This window comes from Sander lucioperca, chromosome 13 (assembly GCF_008315115.2).
Source record: "Sander lucioperca isolate FBNREF2018 chromosome 13, SLUC_FBN_1.2, whole genome shotgun sequence".
In the NCBI taxonomy this organism is placed as follows: Eukaryota; Metazoa; Chordata; class Actinopteri; order Perciformes; family Percidae; genus Sander; species Sander lucioperca.
In genome coordinates, this window is record NC_050185.1 from 24806794 (window position 1) to 24831088 (window position 24295).

Consider the following 24295-nt stretch of genomic DNA (forward strand, 5'->3'; position numbering starts at 1 on the left):
CTCACTAACTGTCTGCACAAAATAAATGTGACCAAACCAGGCATCTTTCCTATTCCAAGGGATGGATGGATGGATCGAAGGAAAGAAACTGAACAAGAGTAAATGTGTTTTTGTGCTACAATGACATCAAGTTCATATTTCTGCACTGTTTTAGGAATACAAAACTGAACAAGCATCCATTTGATTTTTCTGTCCGATTACATCGAGTGGTTAAAAATGTATGTCTCTTCAATGCTTCTCAAAGATGTCAAATGCAAATCTGTCTCAGACAAACAACACTGTTGGACTGGAGTATGTGGGGATACTGGGATCAGTATTGTTTTCCATTGTAACTACAATGCCGTGCTGTGTGTTTCTCTTCATTAATGGGACCATGTTATTCACCTTGAAGAGTAAAACTGTGTTTCGTGAGACATCCCGTTACATTCTTCTGTTTAACCTCCTTTTTGCAGACACTGTACAGATGGCACTGAGTCAGTTACTTTTCATGTTGGCTGTTTGTAGAATAAGCCTGACATATCCTGTGTGTGGTGTTCCCACCATGCTCATCAGTCTCACAAGCCAAATCTCTCCTCTCACACTGGTGGTAATGTCTCTGGAGAGATGTGTAGCTGTGTGCTACCCACTGAGGCACTCTACCATCATCACCATCAGAAACACAGAACTGGCTATCATTGTGGTTTGGGTTTTCAATTCACTAAATGTCCTCACACAAGTTATTTTACTGTTAGATTTTCCATTTGAAAACCTGGAGAGCCTGCAGATGAAAGATTTTTGTGCCATAGAAAACATGCTACTTGGCCGGATGTCTGATGATTATGACAAAGCGTTCACTTCATTTCTGTTTGTATCAGCTAGTGTGGTAATCACTTCCTCCTATATTGGTGTGATAATAGCAGCCAGGTCAGCCTCCACAGACAAAGCTTCAGCTCTAAAAGCTCGTAACACACTGCTGCTGCATCTGGTGCAGCTGGGCTTCAGTCTCTCCTCAACTATACACAACCCATTGCTTAAAGCTATCTCAAAGCTCCTAGACAAGATAATATTAGTGCACATTCAAGTGGTTCTTTATGTGTGTTTTATTATCTCCCCAAGATGTCTGAGTTCTCTCATCTATGGAATCAGAGACCAGACCATCAGACCCATACTATTAAACAATCTTGCCTGTCAGAGGAGACGCTCACGTTCCCTCTCAACGAAGGCAAAAATCAGCATGCGTATCACTTCATAGATTATTATTTTCAACAAAACTGTGAATGTAAATTGTGGCACTTCAAATACAGTGGGATTTTTATGGACATAAAAACGTATATTTAATAGTGACTGTAGGTGGGTGAGTTAAGATTTTTTATGGAAAAACTACAGGCACAATGTCATGAGACTTGATTACAGGGTGTAGTTTGGGCCCATTAAATCTTGAAGTGGATCCGAATCACGAGGCGGATACAAAATATTTTTTTGTCTGTTTATTATTCGTCCCCCTTCATGTTTGTAAACGGGGTGGCCAAAACATCAGAAACACCTCAATATAATGCAATCCAGTTCAACACCACTGCAAACTACAACCTCATAACAGTCAATATAATAATACATTTCTTAGCGACTGAAAATGTTTAAATGAAATTTCCACATTTATTCTTATTCTATTCTATGTGGTTATAATTTATACAAACTTGCAATGCCAATGTTGAAATGAACGACATTGCAGGCTATAAGGTTAAAGTGCAAATGTGTGCATGTTACATATTTAAAAATGTTTATCTTGGATCCATTCTGTTTGCAAAGTTCTAGAAAAAATATAAAAGTGCAATGTTAAAGGACAAATTTGGTTCAATAAATCTGTAAAAAGTCTGTATATACTAAAAATCTTTTTTAGGAAGTCTGTATACTGTGATGGATATTTACAAGAGTTTTCTTTACATTTCACGTTAGTTTTCACTGACAAATATGTTTGTCTAATCTCTGGGTTTGTGTGATTGTTTAACTGCTAATGTTTTTTACCACATCAAACTTCATTTTAGTGTTGTTGCCATTAGCTTGAGTATAATTTAATTTTTGGACTGGGATCTAGGTCACAGGTTGTCATTTGACATTTGTCGGAATACGCCACTGTTTGTTGAAATAGGGTTATTCACCGTCTCCTCTATATTTATATAGGTGGGCAAACATTTTTGTCTCAGTGCATGCATTGTCTTAGTCTGGCAGCGCCGCCGCTAGCTTAGCTTAGCGTAATGAATGGAATCCTATGTTGCCGGTTAGCATGTCGTGAGTAAAAGTGACCCAACAATAACAAAAACAAAACCTAATTACTTCTTGTGGCCTCCATATTCACAACGAGTACAAATAGCAATGCAGATTAAGACTAGACAATTACCTAGGCAGATACTGACTTGGGACTATATTGGGTGGAAGTAGGCTACAGCCAAAGCACTGCTACTTGGGCACAGAGATATCATGCAGCAACTCTGTGTGAGTACAGATCTAATAAGGGTTGATCTATCCCGTAAAATAACCATGCGTCATGTCTACAATAATCACTTACTCTGTGGACAGCTGTTTATTGGGTCCAACTGGCAACATAGGATTCCATTCACTATGCTAAACTAAGCTAGCGGCAGCGCTGCCAGACTAAGACAATGCATGCACTGAGACAAAAATGCGTTTGCCCACCTATATAAATATAGAGGAGATGGTGAATAACCATATTTCAACAAACGGTGGCATATTCCTTTAACTATTTGGTTTAAGGAATTCCTCTCCTTCAAGGATGTGTAACCTTGCAATTTTGTCCAATCATCGCAAATTCACCGCAAATTTGACCAATCAATTTAAGCTTTCTGCAGCCACCAATCAATCAGTGACCAAGAGTCCGTTTTTGACGATTTGGGAGTGAGAACAGGTTGACATAGAACATCTACACACAGTTATTCACATGCACGCATACGGTAGATGCAGGAGAAACAAGAGACAAGACTGTAATAAGACGATGATTTGAGAAACATGTTTCCTTTTATTTTTATAGAACTATACCAAAAAAATCAACAGTTATCTTTGACTAAAAGACAAGTTCGGGGACGCATCGGAAATTCAGCTTTTACAGGTCACGTCTATTCTAACATTTATCACGTTCCCTGTCCAAGAAAGCATCAGGAAGCTACCTGTAAATATGAAGTTATAGCATAAATCATAGCAAAAAGCAAATAATGTTTCCACCTGGTCTTGAGCCAGGGACCTTTCGGGGCCTGTCAGGCGAACGTGATAACCACTACACAACAGAATCTCCATATAGCATTTTTCATGTTCAAGTCATGTATTGTTTCCATCAATATTGAGTTTTTTTAACGTTTAATGCACGGTGCTCCACGATGTTTAGACTTTTGTTCAGGCATTCTTGAATTACTTTTAATTAACTTACTTTTTTTAATTAATGTGTGCACATGGCCCTGCAGTCTCATGCTGATAATGGGGACTGCGTTTTCCTGCTAATTAGGATAAAATGCCATGCATTTTGAATTTCTGAGGACAATGGGATTCATCATTATAAGAACACAGATGCGACCAATTCCGCCCCCACTTCGGACACTCAGACCACATCTTTTTGTTCCTGTATGCGGCCTACAGACAAAGACTAAAACAAATTAACCCTGACAACAATTTAAACTCTGGACCCCAGACACTAAGGGCACCCTGCAGGACTGTTTTGCTCGGAAAGACTGGGATGTGTTTAAAGCTGCAGCCACTCTGGAGGACTCTTCTGTCAGCATAAAGGACTATAGGGGCTTTCCGACCGGAGGGATTTTTGCAGTTCTTAGAACTAAACATTCCTAGAACACTTTTTTTGTCGTGTTCCTACAGGAAAAATTTGGGGATTTTTAAGTTCCTCTGCCCTCAGTAGCGTACTTTTTTAGCTCCTACTTCAGAGCAGGGTCTTTTCCCTTTTCCATATTTTCCTAGGTGTACTTGATTGGTCGAACTTATAAGTCACGCCCACTGCCAACTCGGAACTTGCAGACAGAGCAACAACCAACAACGGGACATTTTTAACAATTTTCACCATCTTATTCATCATTAAATTCACTTCTGACAAACTTTTTAGGCGAGAAATTAACTGTTTAGATTTGAAATATAGGCAGTCTTGCGAAAATTGATGCCAAATTGACAATTTGCTTCAAAGTTTTGGGAGTTGAGAAGCTCCATGAAGTGAGGCGACAGCCAGCAAGCGCCTGCCCCGGACACTAGCTCGTAGCTCGGCCAGTCTTGCTCAGACACCTCGCTGTGAGCCTGAGGTTTCTCAGACCGCTCTCGTAAATAAGAGGCTTTTATTTTGCTGTTGACAGTTCATTTGTTTAAATATCACAACACATGTCCATCATAAGATTAACGGGAACCTGTGGTTAACCTGTGGTATTTTCAGAGTTAAACTCCACAAGCGTGTCCTGCGGCTCCCCGGCCGTCACACACACACACACACACACACACACACACACACGTCCACAGCGCAGCAGGCAGAGGCGGTGTCTGTTCAGAGTATAATAAAGCCCCGTCTGTGTTGAGCAAAACATTACGTGAATTACTACGAGAATGGACGTGCATTTAACATGGGGGTGCACAAGTATTAGCATCATTTGTTGTTGTTGTATGTGGCGCTAAGGTCTAGTGACGATGCATTTAGATCAGGCAATGAGATTGAGTACAAAGCTGTGAAATATGGACTGAAAAAGCCATCACAGTGACCAAAAGGCAGTACAGAGAGAAGCTGGATAGCTTCTACTCTACTGCTGACTCTGGGTGGATGTGGCAAGGCCTGCAGCATATTACAAACTACAGGACACCCACCAGCACCATCAGCTCCACAGACAGCCTGCCTAATGACCTCAATATCTTTTACACCCGCTTTGAGACTTCCAGCCACAGCACAGAGAGGAGGCACACACACACCGGGACCACCCCTCCCCCCTCACCAACTATCTCATCAGGCCAGCTACACAAAGCCCTGAGGAAGATAAACCCCTGCAAGGCAGCAGGAGCAGACAACATCCCCGGGCGGGCTCTCAGAGCATGTGCTAATGAGCTGGCTGATGGTCTCACCCACATCTTCAACCTTTCCCCCAGCTACAGCACCATTCCCTCCTGCTTCAAGGCCACAACCGTCGTCCCCCTTCCCAAGAGGGGCCCACCCACCTGCCTGAATGATTACAGGCCAGTAGGCTCCCTCCCCTGCCCGGGTCACATTGCTATGCAGTGTAGCGGCTTCTCCAGCAGGCTGAACCAGGCTCCTTCCCTCCCTCCCCCGCCCGGGCCACATCGCTACGCAGTGTAGTTTCTTCTCCAGCAGGCTGAAACGGCTTCCTCCCTCCCCCACCCTGGCCACATTGCTACCTGGATGTGTGAAAGGGGACATGCCAAATGTCTAGATGAGCCGCAGCTGAGCTGCGCCTGATTGAACAGCTGTTATAGTAAGATAAAGTTGTGGGGAAAAAATACTGGGAACCAAGCAATTGGCCCGTTCCGAACTGGCAAGCATTTCAAACAGGCACTGCACTAGTAACCATATAAAACATAAAAGCGAAACGTGCTGAGTAAAATCTCTTGCTTTTTCAGTTAGGGTATTAATGGACACAAAAAACTAAAGAGAAAATGTCAATATTTTATTATGATTGTGATCCCTGATCAAATATATTAAGAGAGAAACTGTAGCTTAGTCCAATTTGATCTGTACTTAAAAATAAATATGATCCTGAAGTGGAAAACAATGTTTCCGCCCGGTTTCGAACCGGGGACCTTTCGCGTGTGAGGCGAACGTGATAACCACTACACTACGGAAACTGCCATGTAGAAAACAAGACGACGTATTTCAATAAATATATGATTAACCTGTATATTTTTATATTTATTTATAACCAGTATATTCTAGACATAATGTACCCACTTCCTCTGCGAAATTTAAAAACAGCGCCACCTAGTGCCTGATTGACATCTTTGGCAGGGAGCCTCAGTGGAGCAGGGGGAACAAGTTTGTCAAGTTTCGTGTTAATCGGAATAACTGTTGCTAAGATATACCTTGCGCATGTTAGGCGAACGTGATAACCACTACACTATGGAACCTCCATGAAGCCTAATGTGTTCAGGAACATACAGGAAGCTCCACTTTCATGGTCACGTACTGTATTGTATCCATCATAGATAGCGGATTAAGCCGGGATTTTTACAGATATCCTGGTTGAATTTAGCCTTAACTCGATTTCATGAAAGCCGTGGCACATAATTTACAATGGAGATTTATTCTGTGGCATTCCAGGCTTGGTTAATCCTGGAGCCTTTTTTGTTCACTCAGCAGTGTTTTTTACCATATTTTTATTAGCCTTCATTAAATTGAACAGGTACATTTTGCTTTTCAGTTAAGAATTGTTATTATTTTAACATTGTGACCAATATTTTTATAATTATGACAGTCATTGTTACTCTTATATTGCCTTCATGAAGACTGCTGTTCATATTGTTATTAGAATTTTGATGAATATATTGTGGCAGCTGTTAAAGTTGCAAGTGTTAATAATTAAGTTGGTGATAAGGGCAATATATAAAGTCCTATACACCTATATATATATACCTATATGTGTTTCTATAATTGTCAACAATGGCCGACTGGTCAGAGGCCAATACATTGTTAATTATTTTAGTTGTTTTAGTATTAGCGAAAAAGGAAAGTGTCATTTTCAGGAACATGACACTTATAATTTGGATAGACCCTGAATTCAATTCTGAATGGTTCAAAAGCTGGCTGAGACTTTGAGAACTTTATGGCTGTGAAATTTTCCCAGCAGAATTAATAAGTCGACAATCCGCGGTACTGTCTGGTTTTTGTTTTAATAGTACAATAAAGTATGCACATGCATCGTTACCATAAAGTTGCATTTAACCTTTCTGCCAATGTCCAGCCTAAACCGACGGTTTTACTTGTGTTTAGCTGTAGAAAACACAAAGAAAACTCAAAAGAAGAATTGGAAATAAAAGAAAACAGAATGGGCCATCTTCTCTTAAATTATAAATTCTTACGTTATTATCAACTAGTATGTTCTCGTATACAGTATAACCATATAAAACCGTCTAAAGAAAGCTTAATAAAATCTGTTGCTTTTTGAGTTAGGGTATTAAAGGAGACCTATTATATACTGTTTTCAGATTCATACTTGTATTTTATGATTCTTCTAGAACATGTTTACATGCTTTAATGTTCAGAAAACACTTTGTTCTTCTCATACTGCCCATGGCTGCTGCACCTGTATTCACCCTCAGTCTGAACAAAGGAACTAGAAAGCAGAAGGTACTTATGTACTTCTGTTACTGGGCAGAAAAGGCCTGGTTGTGACAGAACTGAAAGGCCAAAGAAGGGTTAGGGGCTGATTTAAATTCACTCTGTGGTTATCAAAGAGGAACAAACTACTTTTCGTGTAAGCAGGGTCAAAGGGCATTCATACATCAGAACGTTCTGTCTAGACATTTGCATAAAAGTAGACCACAACAAGTGAGACTCAGCCACCATCTCTCCTCCCCCCTTACACTCAGCACTGGCTCCCCCCAAGGCTGTTTGTTGAGCTCACTCCTGTACACACTTTACACATCTGACTGCTCTCCCTCTCACCCCTCCAACCTCATCATAAAATTTGCAGATGACACCACGGTGGTCGGTCTCATTTCAGGTGGAGATGAGACAGAGTACAGAGACGAGGTCCAGCAACTGTCAACCAGGTGCTCAGCAAACCAAGGAGATCATCATAGACTTTAGACGAAACAGTACATCCCACGCCCCACTCCACCTGAACGGCGACTGCGTGGAAAGGGTTCCATCTTTCAAATTTCTGGGAGTACACATTTCTGAAGATCTCTCTTGGTCCACAAACACTATAGAAATAACTAAGAAGCAGTGACTACACCTCCTGATAACTCTCAGGAAAAAACAACTTGAACAGAAGCTGCTGGTTTCCTTCTACTGGTCAATCATTGAAAGTGTACTCACTTTTTGCATCATAGCATGGTATGCGGGGTGTTCGGCGGCAGACAGGAGTGCTCTGCAGAGGGTCATAGGCACAGATCCATTCTCAAAGGCACTGCCCACCCTGCTCACTGCCTGTTCAACCTGCTTCCCTCTGGCAGGTGCTATAGGTCAATGAAAACACGCACCGCCAGACTAACAAACAGCTTTTTCCCCTGGGCCATACGTTCACTGAACAAACAATAACCCTGTGCAATAATGGCCATTTCCCACTCCAACCCATCCCTCATCCCCTGTCGTGACCAACAACACTACCTCTGGACATTATTTCACTTGTGAACTTTCTTTCTTATGCTTGCTGCTATTTATTATGCCTGCTGCTATCTTACACATATGTGTGGGGGAGGGAATGCGTTGTCTGGGAGGAATGGGAGTGTGTCAGGCAATTATCTGTATCCCATAATACAATGTGCTGTATATGTGGGTAGGTGAGTGTGTCTGGGAGAGAAAAAGAGACAGTGAAATGTATGTAGGGGATGGGGGTGTTTGTAACAGATTTTTTATTTTTTTTTTTAAAGCTCTGATCTGGAGTGGCACCTTGAATTCCGTTGTGTTAATACACTGTATTTATGCAATGACAAACAAAGCTTGATTTTATTTGATTTGAAATTGCAGATTCAGAAGAAAGTCTAAGCAACAGTATAACAGATTAATACATTTCCATTACACCCCCCTCCCGAAAAAGCCTAGTCTGCTCTGATTTGTCAGCGCGCTTCCGCATGTCTGTGAGTCTCTGGAATCCCTGCTGTTCTTCCACTCCGAGCCTGAGACTGACTGCAACGGAGCAGGACTTTGTACCGTGAATAATCTCCAATAAAGGCTTCTAAACCAAGTACTACCCAACTGGATATGTTTCAGCAGTAATATGACCCGAAATTGGGGAGAAATTAACAAAAATGGCAGCCAAGATTAAAGCTTTCCCTGATTTAGCATGTAGCTAGACCTTTGTAAACACAGTAGTAGCTTAAAAAAGCTGCAATAGCCTGCCTGGACCAATCATATAATAGAATAGAACAGAATCTTTATTGTCATTGTTTCACAACGAAACACCGTTCAGCAGCTCTCAGTTGACAGTATAAGTAACAAACAAAAACACTGAGCTATCGAAGGGAAAACAAACACTGAAAGGGTACGATAAGTGCCAAACCTGATGCCCAAGAGCATCTGTATCGTTTTTAACGATGATGTGTAATGCCGTGGTTCTCAAACCTTTTCTGCAGGGCCCCCTTTTTGTAGATAAAAACATTTTCAATTTTTGTTGCTACCAAATGTGTCCTTTTGTTTGTGCTGATAGGACATTAATGCATCATCACTCTCTATAGCATCTGTATCAGTCAAAACTGGTGAACTCCTAGCAGTGTAAAATGTACAATTTTTCCATAAATCTTCAGAGAAAATATTCCTTCGAGCCGGAATTGAACCAGCGACCTAAGGATACCTGTTATTATCAATCTACAGTCCTCCGCTCTACCAACTGAGCTATCGAAGGGGTAAACACACGAACAGTGTACGACAAGTGCCAAACGTGATGTCCAAGACCATCTGTACCGTTTTTGGTGCTGATGGGCCATTAAAACCCGGCTCGGTGTCACCTAACACCGTAGTAGAAAATAGAAAAAAATGTTGAAAGCGGAACGTTCACAACATTGGGAAATCTGTGGTTTTTGCTCACAGGGTTTCTCTGAAGTACATTTACCTCATTATTTAAAGCTCTGGCCATGTTTAACATGAACATCTGACATTGTAACATTATAGATATGACAGAAAATACAGAAACGCATAATAGGTTCCCTTTAATGGGCACACAAGAGAAACAAAAAAGAAACAAGTGAAAATATGAACAATACATTAATTAGGATTATTCTCAAATAAATCAACAGAGAAACTGTAGCTTAGTCCAGATTTGATCTGTACTTAAAAATAAACCTCATCCTAAAGTGGAAGACAATGTTTCCGCCCAGTTTCGAACCGGGGACCTTTCGCGTGTGAGGCGAACGTGATAACCACTACACTACGGAAACTGAAATGTAAAAAAAAACATGACGTATTTCAATAAATATATGATCAAACTGTATATTTATATCTATATGAACCAGTATTTTCTAGACATAATATACCCTCTTCCTCTGCGAAATTTAAATGTTTTTAAAACAGCGCCACCTAGTGCCTGATTGACTTCATACTTGGCAGAGCCTCAGTGGAGCAGGGGGAACAAGTGTGTCAAGTTTTGTGTTAATCGGTACAACTGTTACTAAGATACGCAACACTTTCTGTTTTGACAGCCACCTACAGGAAGTTGTTCCTTTATAACTTGCAAAAGGCTCCTAACACACTACTGCTGGGTCTGGTGCAGCTGGGCCTCAGTCTCTCTTAAACCATGCACAACCCATTGCTTATAGCTAAGTCAAAGGTCCTAGACAGAACAATATAAGTGTGCAATCAAATTTTCCTTCATGTGTGTATTATGATCTTCCCATGATGTCTGAGTTCTCTCATCTATGGAATTAAAGACCAGACCATCAGACCCAAAATAATATACAATCGTTGCTGTCAGACGATACGCTCACTTTCCCTCTCAGTTGTCCCAGTGAAGGAAAAAATCTGCAAGGTTGATATAAGACAATAAATGGTAACTAAGTGGCGATCATTTGTGTTAACCTATAATATTATCATGGCCATGTTCCTCATGATTACTCCAAGTGTATTCCAAGTATTTGCATCTGCTTTATAGTTATGATGACGTAGATCAGGGAATTGAGGAAGTGAAGATACAGAAATTACAGCACCCATTAATAATTTAACAATGCTGACATGTGATTGTGTCAAGACAAGTGAGGTAGGGACAGAGCTTATAAACAAGGGGAAGAGGGAAGGTAAATTCTGCAGACCAGCTCTGCTCACACAGAAACAAGCCGGGCCTCTACACTGCTATAAGTATGTGGATGATTTGCGGTTTTGCATGTGAACTCAGTGGCATTCTCTGCTGTAAAGATGACATATCTGCACTGTTGTAGGAATACAAATTGAACGGTGTCCATTTAATTTTGATTTTGGGTTCAACATTTTATGTCTCTTCAATGCTTTTTAAAGATGGCAAATGCAATTCAATCTCAGACCAACATCACTGTTGGACAAGGATTACTGGAAAGAGCGTTATTTTGTACTCTTACTACAGTGCCATGCTGTGTGTTTCTCTTCATTAATGGGACCATGTTATTCACCTTGAGGAGTAAAACTGTGTTTTGTGAGACCTCACGTTACATTCTTCTGTTTAACCTCCTTATTGCAGACACTGTACAGCTGGCACTGAGTCAGTTACTGTACATACTGGCTGCTTGTAGAATAAGGCTGATGTATCCTTTATGTGGTGTTCTCACCATGCTTTCTGATCTAACAAATGAAATCTCTCCTCTCACACTGGTGGTGATGTCTCTGGAGAGATATGTAGCTGTGTGCTACCCACTGAGGCACTCTACCATCATCACCATCAGAAACACTGAAGTGGCTATCATTGTGGTTTGGGTTTTCAGTTCACTAAATGTCCTCACAAAAGTTATTTTACTGTTAGATTTTCCATTTGAAAACCTGGAGAGCCTGCAAATGAAATATTTTTGTGCTAGAGAAAACATGCTACTTGGCCGGATGTCTGACAATTATGACAAAGCGTTCACCTATTTTCTGTTTGTATCAGCGGGTGTGGCAGTCACTTCCTCCTATATTGGTGTGATGATAGCAGCCAGGTCAGCTTCCACAGACAAAGCCTCATCCCGAAAAGCTCGTAACACACTACTGCTGCATCTGGGGCAGCTGGGCCTCAGTCTCTCCTCAACCATACACAACCCATTGCTTATAGCTATGTCAAAGGTCCTAGACAGAATTATATTAGTGCGCATCCAAATTTTCCTTTATGTGTGTATTATCATTTTCCCAAGATGTCTGAGTTCTCTCATCTATGGAATCAGAGACCAGACCATCAGGCCTATCCTTATATACAATCTTTGCTGTCAGTGGAGACACTCACTTTCCCTCTCAGTCATCTCAACCAAGGCAAAAATCTGCATGCATACTTCATAGATGTTTTTAACTAAATATGTAAATTTAATCAAAATTTAAACTGTGAATGTGTAGCGTAGCTTCTAATAATACTTAGATTGGATAGATGTCACTATAGGTGAGTGAGTAAAGTATTTAGTTATTTTTTTTACAGAAAAACAACAGGCTTAAATTTTTTTAATTTTCATGAGACTTTGTTGAAGGGTGTAGCATGGGCCAAGGAAGAACCCATTAAATCTTGGAGAGGACGAAAACCAGTGCACACTCTCTACGGTCCAATATGTTAAATCTATTGACTGTTCCTCGCCCCTGTCTTAAGACCCGTAGCCATCGATCTTGTGAGTATGCAGCACAGAGACTGTGGAATGCTCTGCCCCCACCCTTAACGGTCTGCTGTTTCTGTGGACCCTTTTAAAAATCAGTTAAAGTCCCACCTTTTTAAACAGGCTTTTGGTTGACCTGTCAGCACTTTATTTATTGTATATTACTTTTACATTGTGTACTCTTTTATTATGTATCATCTTGTATTTATTTTTTCTGTAAAGCACTTTGGGATTTTTATCTGTGAAAAGCACTCTACAAATACATTTTACTTACTACATTCTTCCATAGAAATACAATCTTAAATTTTAGATTATTTCTTTCTTATTAATTATATGGAATGAGATGTAAAAGGAATTTATTTTAAAAACATTCATGTGGGATTTGCAGCACTTCACGATGTTTATGGCCTACTGTATATATTAATGTTTCTGTTAAGTAGAATAAAATAATGTGAATTACTATTGCAAATGTGCTGTTTTTTATGCAAAAACTAGAATTACTGCCTCACGTTTGATCCCCTCCACCAGTCAAGTTGCAGTTTATATTCATATCTGTCTAAACTCATATAATATATGTAGAGAAGACTTTGAAGGAATTTATTGAATGGTATTAAGTGTATTTTTTTATGTAATGCCGTGGTTCCCAAACCTTTTCTGCAGGGCCCCCTTTTTGTAGATGCACCGACTTTCAATTTTCTTTGCTGCCAAATGTGTCCTTTTGTTTGCACTGACGGGCCATTAATGCATCATCACTCTCTATAGCATCTGTATCAGTCAAAACTGATCTAAACAACGAGTCCCTTGACATCTTTCCATTGTTGATGGAAACACATTGGGCAGCAACGAAAAAAACACCTTTTGAGCTGGAATTGAACCAGCAACCTAAGGATACCTCTTATTGCTATCCTAAACTCCTCTACCAACTGAGCTATCGAAGGGGAACCAAACACTGAAAGGGTACGATAAGTGCCAAACCTGATGCCCAAGAGAATCTGTATCGTTTTTGGTGTTGATAGGGCATTATAATTAAATGAAGCAATAAAGACATCAGATCTAAATTATTATTATTATAATATTTAAAAATATTTTCAATTTTCATTGCTACCAAATGTGTCCTTTTGTTTGTGCTGATGGGAAATTAATGCATCATCACTCTCTACAGCATCAGTAGCAGTCAAAACTGGTGAACTCCTAGCTGTGTAAAATGTACTATTTTCCCATTCATTTTTAGAAAAAAATATACCTTTCAGCAGGAATTCAACCAGCGACTTAAGGAAACCTGCTATTATCAACCTACAGTCCTCCGCTCTACCAACTGAGATATCGAAGGAATACACGCTAACAGGGTACAATAAGTGCCAAACCTGACGTCCAAGAGCATCCGTATCTTTTTTGGTGTTGATGGGGCATTAACGCGTCATCACTCTCCATCTCTATAGCATTGCGTTTCCATCTCTATGGCAGGAAGGACACATATACGCAGCCAACACACACCACACACAATCATGTAGCTTATCCAACAGCTTTAGTCCACACAAAACTGGTGTACTCTTAAAAGTGTGAAAGTACTATTTTTCTATCTATTTTTAGAAAAGAAATATGTTGACCTAAGGATATCTGGTATTATCAACCTACGGTCCTCCGCTCTATCAACTGAGCTATCGAAGGGAACCACACTGAAAGGGTAGTATGTGCCAAATCTGACGTCCAAGAGCATCTGTATCGTTTTTGGTGATGATGGGCCATTAACGCATCATCACTCTCTATCTCTATAGCATTGCGTTTCCATCTCCATGGCAGCAAGGTCAAACATACGCAGATTCCACACACCACACACAATCATGTAGGTTATCTAACAGCTTGATTCCAGACAACACTGGTGTACTCTTAAAAGTGTGAATGCAGGGCCCCCTTTTTGTAGATAAAAAATATTTTCAATTTTCGTTGTACCAAATGTGTCCTTTTGTTTGTGCTGATGGGACATTAATGCATCATCACTCTCTATAGCATCTGTATCAGTCAAAACACACACACATCACGCATCATCACTCTCCATCTCCATAACAGCAAGGTCCAACATATGCAGCCTCCCCACACCACACACAATCATGTAGCTTATCCAGCAGCTTGAGTCCACACAAAACTGGTGTACTTTTAGCAGTGTAAAATGTACTACTTTACAATCTATTTTTAGAAAATAAATATTTTCACACTGCCATCCAAACCCGTGGAGGTTCATGTGAGTCACCTGTTTCAAGGGGCACTATGAGTTCCTGCAAGGTTTCAGCGCAATTTCATTTTTGTCTCAAATCGTAGGCATCTCTCCTTGTTCCGCTAGCTGCCTGCCCCCCTTAACCCGAATACTGTGAAAAAGCCCGGTCTCGGGAGACAACACTGGGGTTGTAAATGTCAAACAAACACTAGAGGCACAGGCTGTGCACCAAAATACAACAAGCCACTCCAGCCAATCACCGACAAGATGGTTGGGGGAGGAGGTGGGTGTTAGTTACAGTTAGTCAGTTAGTCATGACAGTTACAGAAACATGGGGGGAGGGGCGAGCTTGCTCTGTTTTGTTTGAAATTCACTTGGAACGTCAACAGAAGTGTCCATGCAGGAACTCATAGTGCACCTTTAACACTGGTACAAAGTTATTAAAGCGTTACTCTCGCTAAAATGCAACCTAGGGTCTTTTTGTGAATGTACCCGAGTCAAACTTTTGTTTAAAAGCATATTTAGGACGGAATCGCCACTTTTAAATTAAAATTAATTTTCGTTTTTCGGTCAAATGGCCTTTTGAATGGGAGTGGTATGGGCACTTTTATGCTAGCCTCAAAATAGCTATTTTTAAAACACTAAGAAGGCTCGACACAATATGAGACTTTGCTCGAAGTATCACCAGGGGCTCTACACCTTAACAAAAGCATTGACAACATTGTTTGTGTACACAGAGTTTACTAAAAAGAAAGGTTTTGAGCAACTCACGTTAGCAGTTGTTTACGCTATTCGCCATTTTCCCAGTCAAAAATAGGCGATCTCCAAATGCGAATGAACGGACTCCATAGGAGGAAATGTCATTCTTATATGAGGCTCCTTTTTCAACTACAAGGTCAATATTGTGTTTCACTAACGACAAAACAACAAATTATCCATGCATTTATATGGAACTAAGCTTTTGGAGCATTCCATCTTTACTCTCCTCCCTTGACTGTTTTTGACTGGCTCGATAGACGGCGACCGGAAGAACAACAGCTACAGTGAGTTGTTCAAAACCTTTCTTTTTAGTAAACTCTGTGTACACAAACAATGTTGTCAATGCTTTCGTTAAGATGTAGAGACCCTGGTCATACTTCGAGCAAAGTTTCATGTTGTGTCGAGCTTTCTTAGTGTTTTAAAAATAGCTATTTTGAGGGTAGCATAAAAGTGCCCCTAGCACTCCCGTTCAAAAGGCCATTTGACCAAAAAACGAAAATACGGTAAATACGGTCTTAAAAGTGGCGATTCCGTCCTAAATATGCTTTTAAACGAAAGTTTGACTCGGGTATAGTCACAAAAAGATCCTAGGTTGCATTTTGGCGAGAGTTACGCTTTAAGTCAAATGTTCTTTTTTCCGAATAAATGAAGCAATAAAGACAACAGATCTAAAAATGAGTCCCTTGACATCTTTCCATTCTGAATGGAAACACATTGGGCAGCAACGAAAAATACATCCTTCGAGCCTGAAATTAACCAGCGACCTGAGGATACCTGTTATCCTCAACCTACAGTCCTCCACTATACCAACTGACCTACTGAGAGCTAGCACACACTCAAAGGGTACAAGCCAAACCTGACGCCCAAGAGTGTCTGTATCATTTTTAACGATGATGTGTAATGCCTTCTTTCCCAAACCTTTTCTGCAGAGCCCCTTTTTGTATTTAAAAATATTTTAAATTTTTGTTGCTACCAAATGTGTCCTTTTGTTTGTGCTGATAAGAAATTAATGCATCATCACTCTCTATAGCATCTGTATCAGTCAAAACTAGTGAACTATTAGCAGTGTAAAATATACTATTTTTCCATTCATTTTTAGAAAAAAATATTACATCGAGCCAGAATTGAACCAGCGACCTAAGTATACCTGTTATCATCAACCTACAATTCTCCGCTCTACCAACTGAGCTATCGAAGGGACAACCGCTGACGTGGTACAAGTGCCAAACCTGACGTCCAGGAGCGTCCGTATCATTTTTGGTGTTGATGGGGCATTAACGTGTCATCACTCTCCATCTCTATAGCATTGTGTTTCCATCTCTATGGCAGGAAGGACACACATACGCAGCCAACACACACCACACACAATCATGTAGCTTATCCAACAGCTTTAGTCCACACAAAACTGATGTACTCTTAAAAGTGTGAATGTACTATTTTTTTATCTATGTTTAGAAAAGATATATTACTAAGTACGTTAAACACGTACTTCATGCTTTGTTTTTTTCACACCTTGATTACTGTTCTGTGGTTTGGTCCAGCACCTCAACAATTAATATAAGAAAACTACAAGTGATTCAGAATAAAGCGGTACGTGTGGCTCTCTCATGTGGGTTTAGATCAAATGTTGATAAAATGCATGAAAGCCTCTCATGGTTTAAAGTTAAAAACAGATTTGTGTATTCACTAATGTTTTTTTACATAATGTTATAACAAACAAAACACCTTTTACTTTACATACAAAACTATCTGTTAGTACTGATATACATCATTATTTAACAAGGCATGCAGTAGTAGTAGGAGTTTTATTTTACCTAAAGTGAAAACCAAATCAATTCAACGTTCAGTTAGGTACAGAGCAATGTGTGAATGGAACTCTCTTCCAAATACTATCAAACAACAAAACACTCAGTATGGTTTTAAAAAAATCACTTAAGAAATATTACCTTCAAAGATATTTCAATATTTAATATCAATTTAGAGAGATTCTGTCATAGGGCTTTTCGTTATATCTTATTTTTTTAAAAATCTATTTGGGGTAGCGTAATCTTTTCAACTTCTTTTATATTATTTATTTAATGTATTTTTTCTTTTTTGTGTGTGATTATTTGCGTTAATTGTAAAATATGATTTATATTTTCAAATGTTGTGTAATCTGAATAATGTCTTGTGCGTATGGTGTATAATGTGATGTCGTAAATTGTATTGTCACATGATAGATTGTAGGACCCCAGGAAGAATAGCTTTTAGCTATGCTGAAGCTAATGGGGATCCAAATAAAACAAACAAACTATTTTTCAAATACAGTCCTCCGCTCTACCAATTGAGCTATCGAAGGGATACACACACTAAGAGGATACGACAGTGTCAAATGTGACGTCCCAGAGCGTCCGTATCTTTTTTTGCGATGATGGGCCATTAACGCGTCATCACTCTCAATCGCTATAGCATTGCGTTTCCATCTCTATAACATCAAGGTCGCACATACACACACCACACACAATCATGTAGCTTATCCAGCAGCCTGAGTCCACACAAAACTGGTGTCCTCTTAAAAGTGTGAATGTACTATGTTTCTATCTATTTTTAGAAAAGAAACATGTTCACACTGCCATCCACCGGGCTGATAATCGGCCGTTGCACAGACTGGCGAGGTCAGTGACTCAAGTCTGTTCGGTGTGTTCCATGCCGTCGTCCATTGGAGGAGCTATCGTCCTTCATTTTGGCCGACCTGACATGCTCAGTCGGAGACAGGGCAGTCGAGACTCACCCGGAAATGGCAAGCGGGATGAGCCTCTTAAAATCTGACGAAAATCTTTTAAACAGACCTTTGTCAATCTGAAATGAAGACAGATTCAGTACCTGCATGGCCTATTTCTCGCTTAAAATGTTTTCATTCAAATGTGAACTATTTTAATACAATATGTGATCGTATTCTGAATGAGTCGCCAGTAATGGCCGTTTGAAAAATCCAAAATCCGGAAGCAGCAGCCAGACCCATGTGACGCGTTCGTCCAAACAGCTGCCGGTTTTCATTTTTTTGGCGACAATACAGATTACCGCCGCCTGATGTTATGGAGGCGTATTACGTCTCGTCGCTTTGGTGTGTTCCGAGGCACTTTTTTTACCAACTCGGGGAGACTGATCAGTCCAACTGCCTTTTCTGCCAACGTTCGGCCGTCTGGTTGGTGTGTAACTGCCATTAGACTACTCCTAGGGCATTTTCACACCTATAGTTTGTTTGCTCTAGCCTAAATCAGTGGAGGAGTTTGTAAACTTGGAGCAATTGTCCCTTGGTTTTGTTCCACACGTAGAAAAATCCAAGGGAACCAAAAATGCATCATTACAAAGCAAGCAAAAACTGTTAACTTTGCTTTTTGGTCAGATGTGTCTGGTGGGAGCAAGAAAGTTAGTACAGTAAGAGGGTCCTGTGTTCTTGACTAGTGCATATTTCTTGAATCTTCACGTTCAAACCAGCTCATTTCATTTAAATAAATTTTAAGACAATGTTTTGCGAGCAAAATCTCTACGCCTGCTGTGCTCACCAAGACTTCGCTCTGCTCTGCTACTGTCTATCTCTAACTTTACAGCAGCTGGATTTGCCTCAGAAATGCAATGTCAGCGAGCTTGACCGCAGTCTATTTCTGTTAGAGCAACATTGCAAGCTGCTACAGTTTGCATGCTCTTCCGCATCGCAGACTGCAAAGCCCAAATGACTACAGGAGCCATTTAGCTCAGACTTGCGGGGTACATATAGAAAGTCTTTATTGTCCCATAGGGATAATCATTTCCACACATCTTCTTTGCATGTTCCATAACAACAACATATAAAAACACATAAAACATGTAACACATGAAACATAAAAAAAATGCAGTTTGAGGTCAGATCACGTTCTCACTACAAACAAACAACTTCAGAGTTGGTTTGAAAGTGTTTGGTCCGCTTTTGGTGCGCATCCGACTGCGATTGGAAAATGGAAAATGAACTCTATTGCGATTCATCCAAACTAAATTAGGCAGGTGTGAAAGCCCCCCCTAGACTCACAAGCTCGATGGTGTTTTTTGCTGCCAACGGCTCCTTCCAGGAAGCGCTGCGACCGCTGCCTCCAACGCACCTAACCCTAACCTTAACCCTAACCATAATCGTAAACATATCCATTGCCTAATTGACTTCAAGGCACCTAACCCTAACCTTAACCCTAACCATAACCAGTGCCTTATCCTAGTGCCGTTAGGGGCAAAAAACACAGATAAACAACTCACAACCTGGACAGATTCTTGGTCTTTTCTGCAATGCAAACTGACACTCTTAGGAATTTTTGGAGTCTTTTTAAGATGATAACCTGTTAATTATGAATAGTTCCTGAGTGGCAATAGTTAGTGATTTCCTATAATTTTTTCATGGCCATGTTCCTCATAATTACTCCATGTTGGGTATTTGCATCTGCTTCATGGATATGATGACTTAGATCAGGGAATTGAGATGTGGTACAGGAATTACATCACCACTTAATCATTTGTTAACAATGTTGACATGTGATTTTTTTAAGACGAGTGAGGGAAGGACGGAGCTTATAAACAATATGTGAGGGAAGGTAAATTCTGCAGACCAGCTCGGCTCACACAGAAACAAGCCGGGCCTCTACACTGCTGAAAGTATGTGGATGATTTGCAGTTTTGCATGTGTACTCAGTGGCATAATCTGCTGGAAAGATGACATATCTGCACTGTTGTAGGACTACAAATTGAACAGCGTCCATTTAATTTTGATTTTGGGTTCAACATTTTATGTCTCTTAAATGCTTTTTAAAGATGGCAAATGCAATTCAATCTCAGACCAACATCACTGTTGGACGGGGGTTACTGGAACGAGTGTTATTCTCCACTGTGACTACAGTGCCGTGCTGTGTTTTTCTCTACATTAATGGGACCATGTTATTGACCTTGAGGAGTAAAACTGTGTTTTGTGAGACCTCACGTTACATTCTTCTGTTTAACCTCCTTTTTGCAGACACTGTACAGCTGGCACTGAGTCAGTTACTATACATACTGGCTGCTTGTGGAATAAGGCTGATGTATCCTTTATGTGGTGTTCTCACCATGCTTTCTGATCTCACATATGAAATATCTCCTCTCACACTGGTGGTGATGTCTCTGGAGAGATATGTAGCTGTGTGTTACCCACTGAGGCACTCTACCCTCGTCACCATCAGAAACACTGAAGTGGCTATCATTGTGGTTTGGGTTTTCAGTTCACTAAATGTCCTCACAAAAGTTATTTTACTGTTACATTTTCCGTTTGAAAACCTGGAGAGCCTGCAAATGAAATATTTTTGTGCTAGAGAAAACATGCTACTTGGCCGGATGTCTGACAATTATGACAAAGCGTTCACCTATTTTCTGTTTGTATCAGCGGGTGTGGCAGTCACTTCCTCCTATATTGGTGTGATAATAGCAGCCAGGTCAGCCTCCACAGACAAAACCTCATCCCAAAAAGCTCGTAACACACTACTGCTGCATCTGGGGCAGCTGGGCCTCAGTCTCTCCTCAACCATACACAACCCATTGCTTATAGCTATGTCAAAGGTCCTAGACAGAATTATATTAGTGCGCATCCAAATTTTCCTTTATGTGTGTATTGTCATTTTCCCAAGATGTCTGAGTTCTCTCATCTATGGAATCAGAGACCAGACCATCAGGCCTATCCTTATATACAATCTTTGCTGTCAGTGGAGACACTCACTTTCCCTCTCAGTCATCTCAACCAAGGCAAAAATCTGCATGCATACTTCATAGATGTTTTTAACTAAATATGTAAATTTAATCCAAATTTAAACTGTGAATGTGTAGCGTAGCTTCTAATAATACTTAGATTGGATCGATGTGACTGTAGGTGAGTGAGTGAAGTATTTTTTTTTTTTTTACAGAAAAACAACAGGCTTAATTTTCATGAGACTTTGTTGAAGGGTGTAGCATGGGCCAAGGAAGAACCCATTAAATCTTAGAGAGGACGAAAACCAGTGCACACTCTCTACGGTCCAATATGTTAAATCTATTGACTGTTCCTCGCCCCTGTCTTAAGACCCGTAGCCATCGATCTTGTGAGTATGCAGCACAGAGACTGTGGAATGCTCTGCCCCCACCCTTAACGGTCTGCTGTTTCTGTGGACCCTTTTAAAAATCAGTTAAAGTCCCACCTTTTTAAACAGGCTTTTGGTTGACCTGTCAGCACTTTATTTATTGTATATTACTTTTACATTGTGTACTGTTTTATTATGTATCATCTTGTATTTATTTTTTTGTAAAGCACTTTGGGATTTTTATCTGTGAAAAGTGCTCTACAAATACATTTTACTTACTTACATTCTTCCATAGAAATACAATCTTAAATTTTAGATTATTTCTTTCTTATTTATTATATGGAATGAAATGTAAAAGGAATTTGTTTTAAAAACTTTCATGTGGGATTTACAGCACTTCACGATGATGTTTATGGCCTACTGTATATATTAATGTTTCTGTTAAGTAGAATAAAATAATGTGAATTACTATTGCAAATGTGCTGTTTTTTATACAAAAACTAGAATTACTGCCTCACGTTTGATCCCCTCCACCAGTCAAGTTGCAGTTTATATTCATATCTGTCTAAACTCATACTATATGTAGAGAAGACTGAAGAAATTGAATGGTATTAAGTGTATTTTTTAATGTAATGCCGTGGTTCCCAAACATTTTCTGCAGGGCCCCCTTTTTGTAGATGCACACACTTTCAATTTTCTTTGCTGCCAAATGTGTCCTTTTGTTTGCACTTATGGGCCATTAATGCATCATCACTTTCTGTAGCATCTGTATCAGTCAAAACTGATCTAAAAAAAAGTCCCTTGACATGTTTCCATTGTTAATGGAAACAAATTGGGCAGCAATGAAAAAAACATCCTTCGAGGCAGAATTGAAACCTAATGACACCTGTTATTGTCACCCTACAGTTCTCCGCTCTACCAACTGAGCTATAGAAGGGGAATCAAACACTGAAAGGGTACGATAAGTGCCAAACCTGATGCCCAAGAGCGTCTTTATCGTTTTTGGTGTTGATAGGGCATTAACGCATCATCACTCTCCATCTCTATAGCAGCAAGGACACACATATGCAGCCTCCACACACACCACACACAATCATGGAGCTTATCCAGTAGCTTGACTCCACACAAAACTGGTGTACTTTTAGCAGTGTAAAATGTACTATTTTACAATCTATTTTTAGAAAAGAAATATGTTCGCAATGACATCCAAACCCTTGAAGGTTCTTAGGAGCAACTTGTTTAACACTGGTACAAAGTTATTAAATCAAGTGTTCTTTTGTCCGACTAAATGAAGCAATAAAGACATCAAATCTAAAAATGAGTCGCTAGACATCTTTCCATTCTGAATGGAAACACATCGGGCAGTAATGAAAAATACATCCTTCGAGCCAGAATAGAACTAGTGACCTAAGGATACCTGGTATTACTAACCTACAGTCCTCCGGTCTACCAACTGAGCTATCGAAGAGAAACACACTGAAAGGGTACGATAAGTGCCAAACCTGATGCCCAAGAGCATCTGTATCATTTTTAACAATGATGTGTAATGCCGTGCTTCCCAAACCTTTTCTGCAGAGCCCCTTTTTTGTATTTAAAAATATTTTCAATTTTCATTGCTACCAAATGTGTCCTTTTGTTTGTGCTGATGGGAAATTAATGCATCATCACTCTCTTTATTTTTAGAAAAAAATATTCCTTTGAGCAGGAATACAACCAGCGACTTAAGGAAACCTGCTATTATCAACCTACAGTCGTCCGCTCTACCAACTGAGATATCGAAAGGATACACATTAACAGGGTACAATAGGTGCCAAACCTGACGTCCAAGAGCATCCGTATACTTTTTGGTGATGATGGGGCATTAACGTGTCATCACTCTCCATCGCTATAGCATTGCGTTTCCATCTCTATAACAGCAAGGTCGCACATACACACACCACACACAATCATGTAGCTTATCCAGCAGCATGAGTCCACACAAAACTGGTGTCCTCTTAAAAGTGTGAATGTACTATTTTTCTATCTATTAGAAAATTAAATATTAGAAAAGAAACATGTTCACACTGCCATTCAATGCAGTAAAAGTCTAATAATGGGTTTAGTGCAGGTGTAACAATAAAAAGAAGAAGCAGTTCCTGACTCCCAACAACATGGTGAGGGCCAACGGCACTGCAGAAGATTAGTGAAGCGACTACGGAAAACGAGTCAAGCTGATAGGGGTTTAGGGAGGGCAGTATCCTTTCTTGTTGTTGGCAACCCAAGGTATTCAGTGTAAGTTGTGGCATGTTGGTAGCTAGTATAGCTTGGAGGAAATTAAATCCCCAAGACGTAACAAACCATTTCTCCAGTACTACCTGTGACGTGACAATGGGAATGAAGGCCAGAACTACAACTACATACTGTAAGACCCAAGTAGAAAAAAAAAATATTCTCCTTATGGCAGTTACACACAGGGCTGATAATCGGCCGTTGGACAGACTGGCGAGGTCAGTGACTCGAGTCTGTTCGGTGTGTTCCATGCCGTCGTCCGTTGGAGGAGCTGTCGGCCTTCATTTTGGCCGACCTGACATGCTCAGTCGGAGACAGGGCAGTCGAGACTCACCCGGAAATGACAAGCGGGATGAGCGTGACTAAGCCTCTCAAAATCTGACGAAAACCTTTGTCGATCTGAAATGAAGACAGATTCAGCAACTGCATGGCCTATTTCTCGCTTAAAATGTTTTCAGAAACACGTTTCGGTGAACTATTTTAATACAATATGAGATCGTATTCTGAATGAGTCGCCAGTAATGGCCGGTTGAAAAATCCAAAATCC

The 24295-nt window shown here is 40.2% G+C and overlaps 3 protein-coding genes and 3 non-coding genes across 6 annotated transcripts; 3 read left to right on the top strand and 3 right to left on the bottom strand.

The window, feature by feature from the left end:
• Window positions 1-205: 205 nt before the first annotated feature.
• LOC116055013 (odorant receptor 131-2-like) lies at window positions 206-1231 on the top strand. The gene has a single exon (XM_031306767.1). The coding sequence runs from the start codon at window positions 221-223 to the stop codon at window positions 1229-1231; it is 1011 nt and encodes a 336-aa protein (XP_031162627.1). The 5' UTR covers window positions 206-220.
• A 4522-nt stretch (window positions 1232-5753) lies between these two features.
• Window positions 5754-5826, bottom strand: trnav-cac. Its single transcript has one exon. It is a non-coding gene; the product is annotated as a tRNA-Val (tRNA).
• Window positions 5827-9453: 3627 nt separating this feature from the next.
• On the bottom strand, window positions 9454-9542 carry trnay-gua. Its single transcript is given in 2 exon segments — window positions 9454-9489; window positions 9506-9542. It is a non-coding gene; the product is annotated as a tRNA-Tyr (tRNA).
• Window positions 9543-10001: 459 nt separating this feature from the next.
• trnav-cac lies at window positions 10002-10074 on the bottom strand. The gene has a single exon. It is a non-coding gene; the product is annotated as a tRNA-Val (tRNA).
• Window positions 10075-11143: 1069 nt separating this feature from the next.
• LOC116055012 (odorant receptor 131-2-like) lies at window positions 11144-12127 on the top strand. The gene has a single exon (XM_031306766.1). It carries the CDS (start codon window positions 11144-11146, stop codon window positions 12125-12127), a length of 984 nt encoding a protein of 327 aa, XP_031162626.1.
• An 8085-nt stretch (window positions 12128-20212) lies between these two features.
• On the top strand, window positions 20213-21196 carry LOC116055011 (odorant receptor 131-2-like). Its single transcript, XM_031306765.1, has one exon. It carries the CDS (start codon window positions 20213-20215, stop codon window positions 21194-21196), a length of 984 nt encoding a protein of 327 aa, XP_031162625.1.
• The last annotated feature ends 3099 nt before the right edge of the window (window positions 21197-24295 follow it).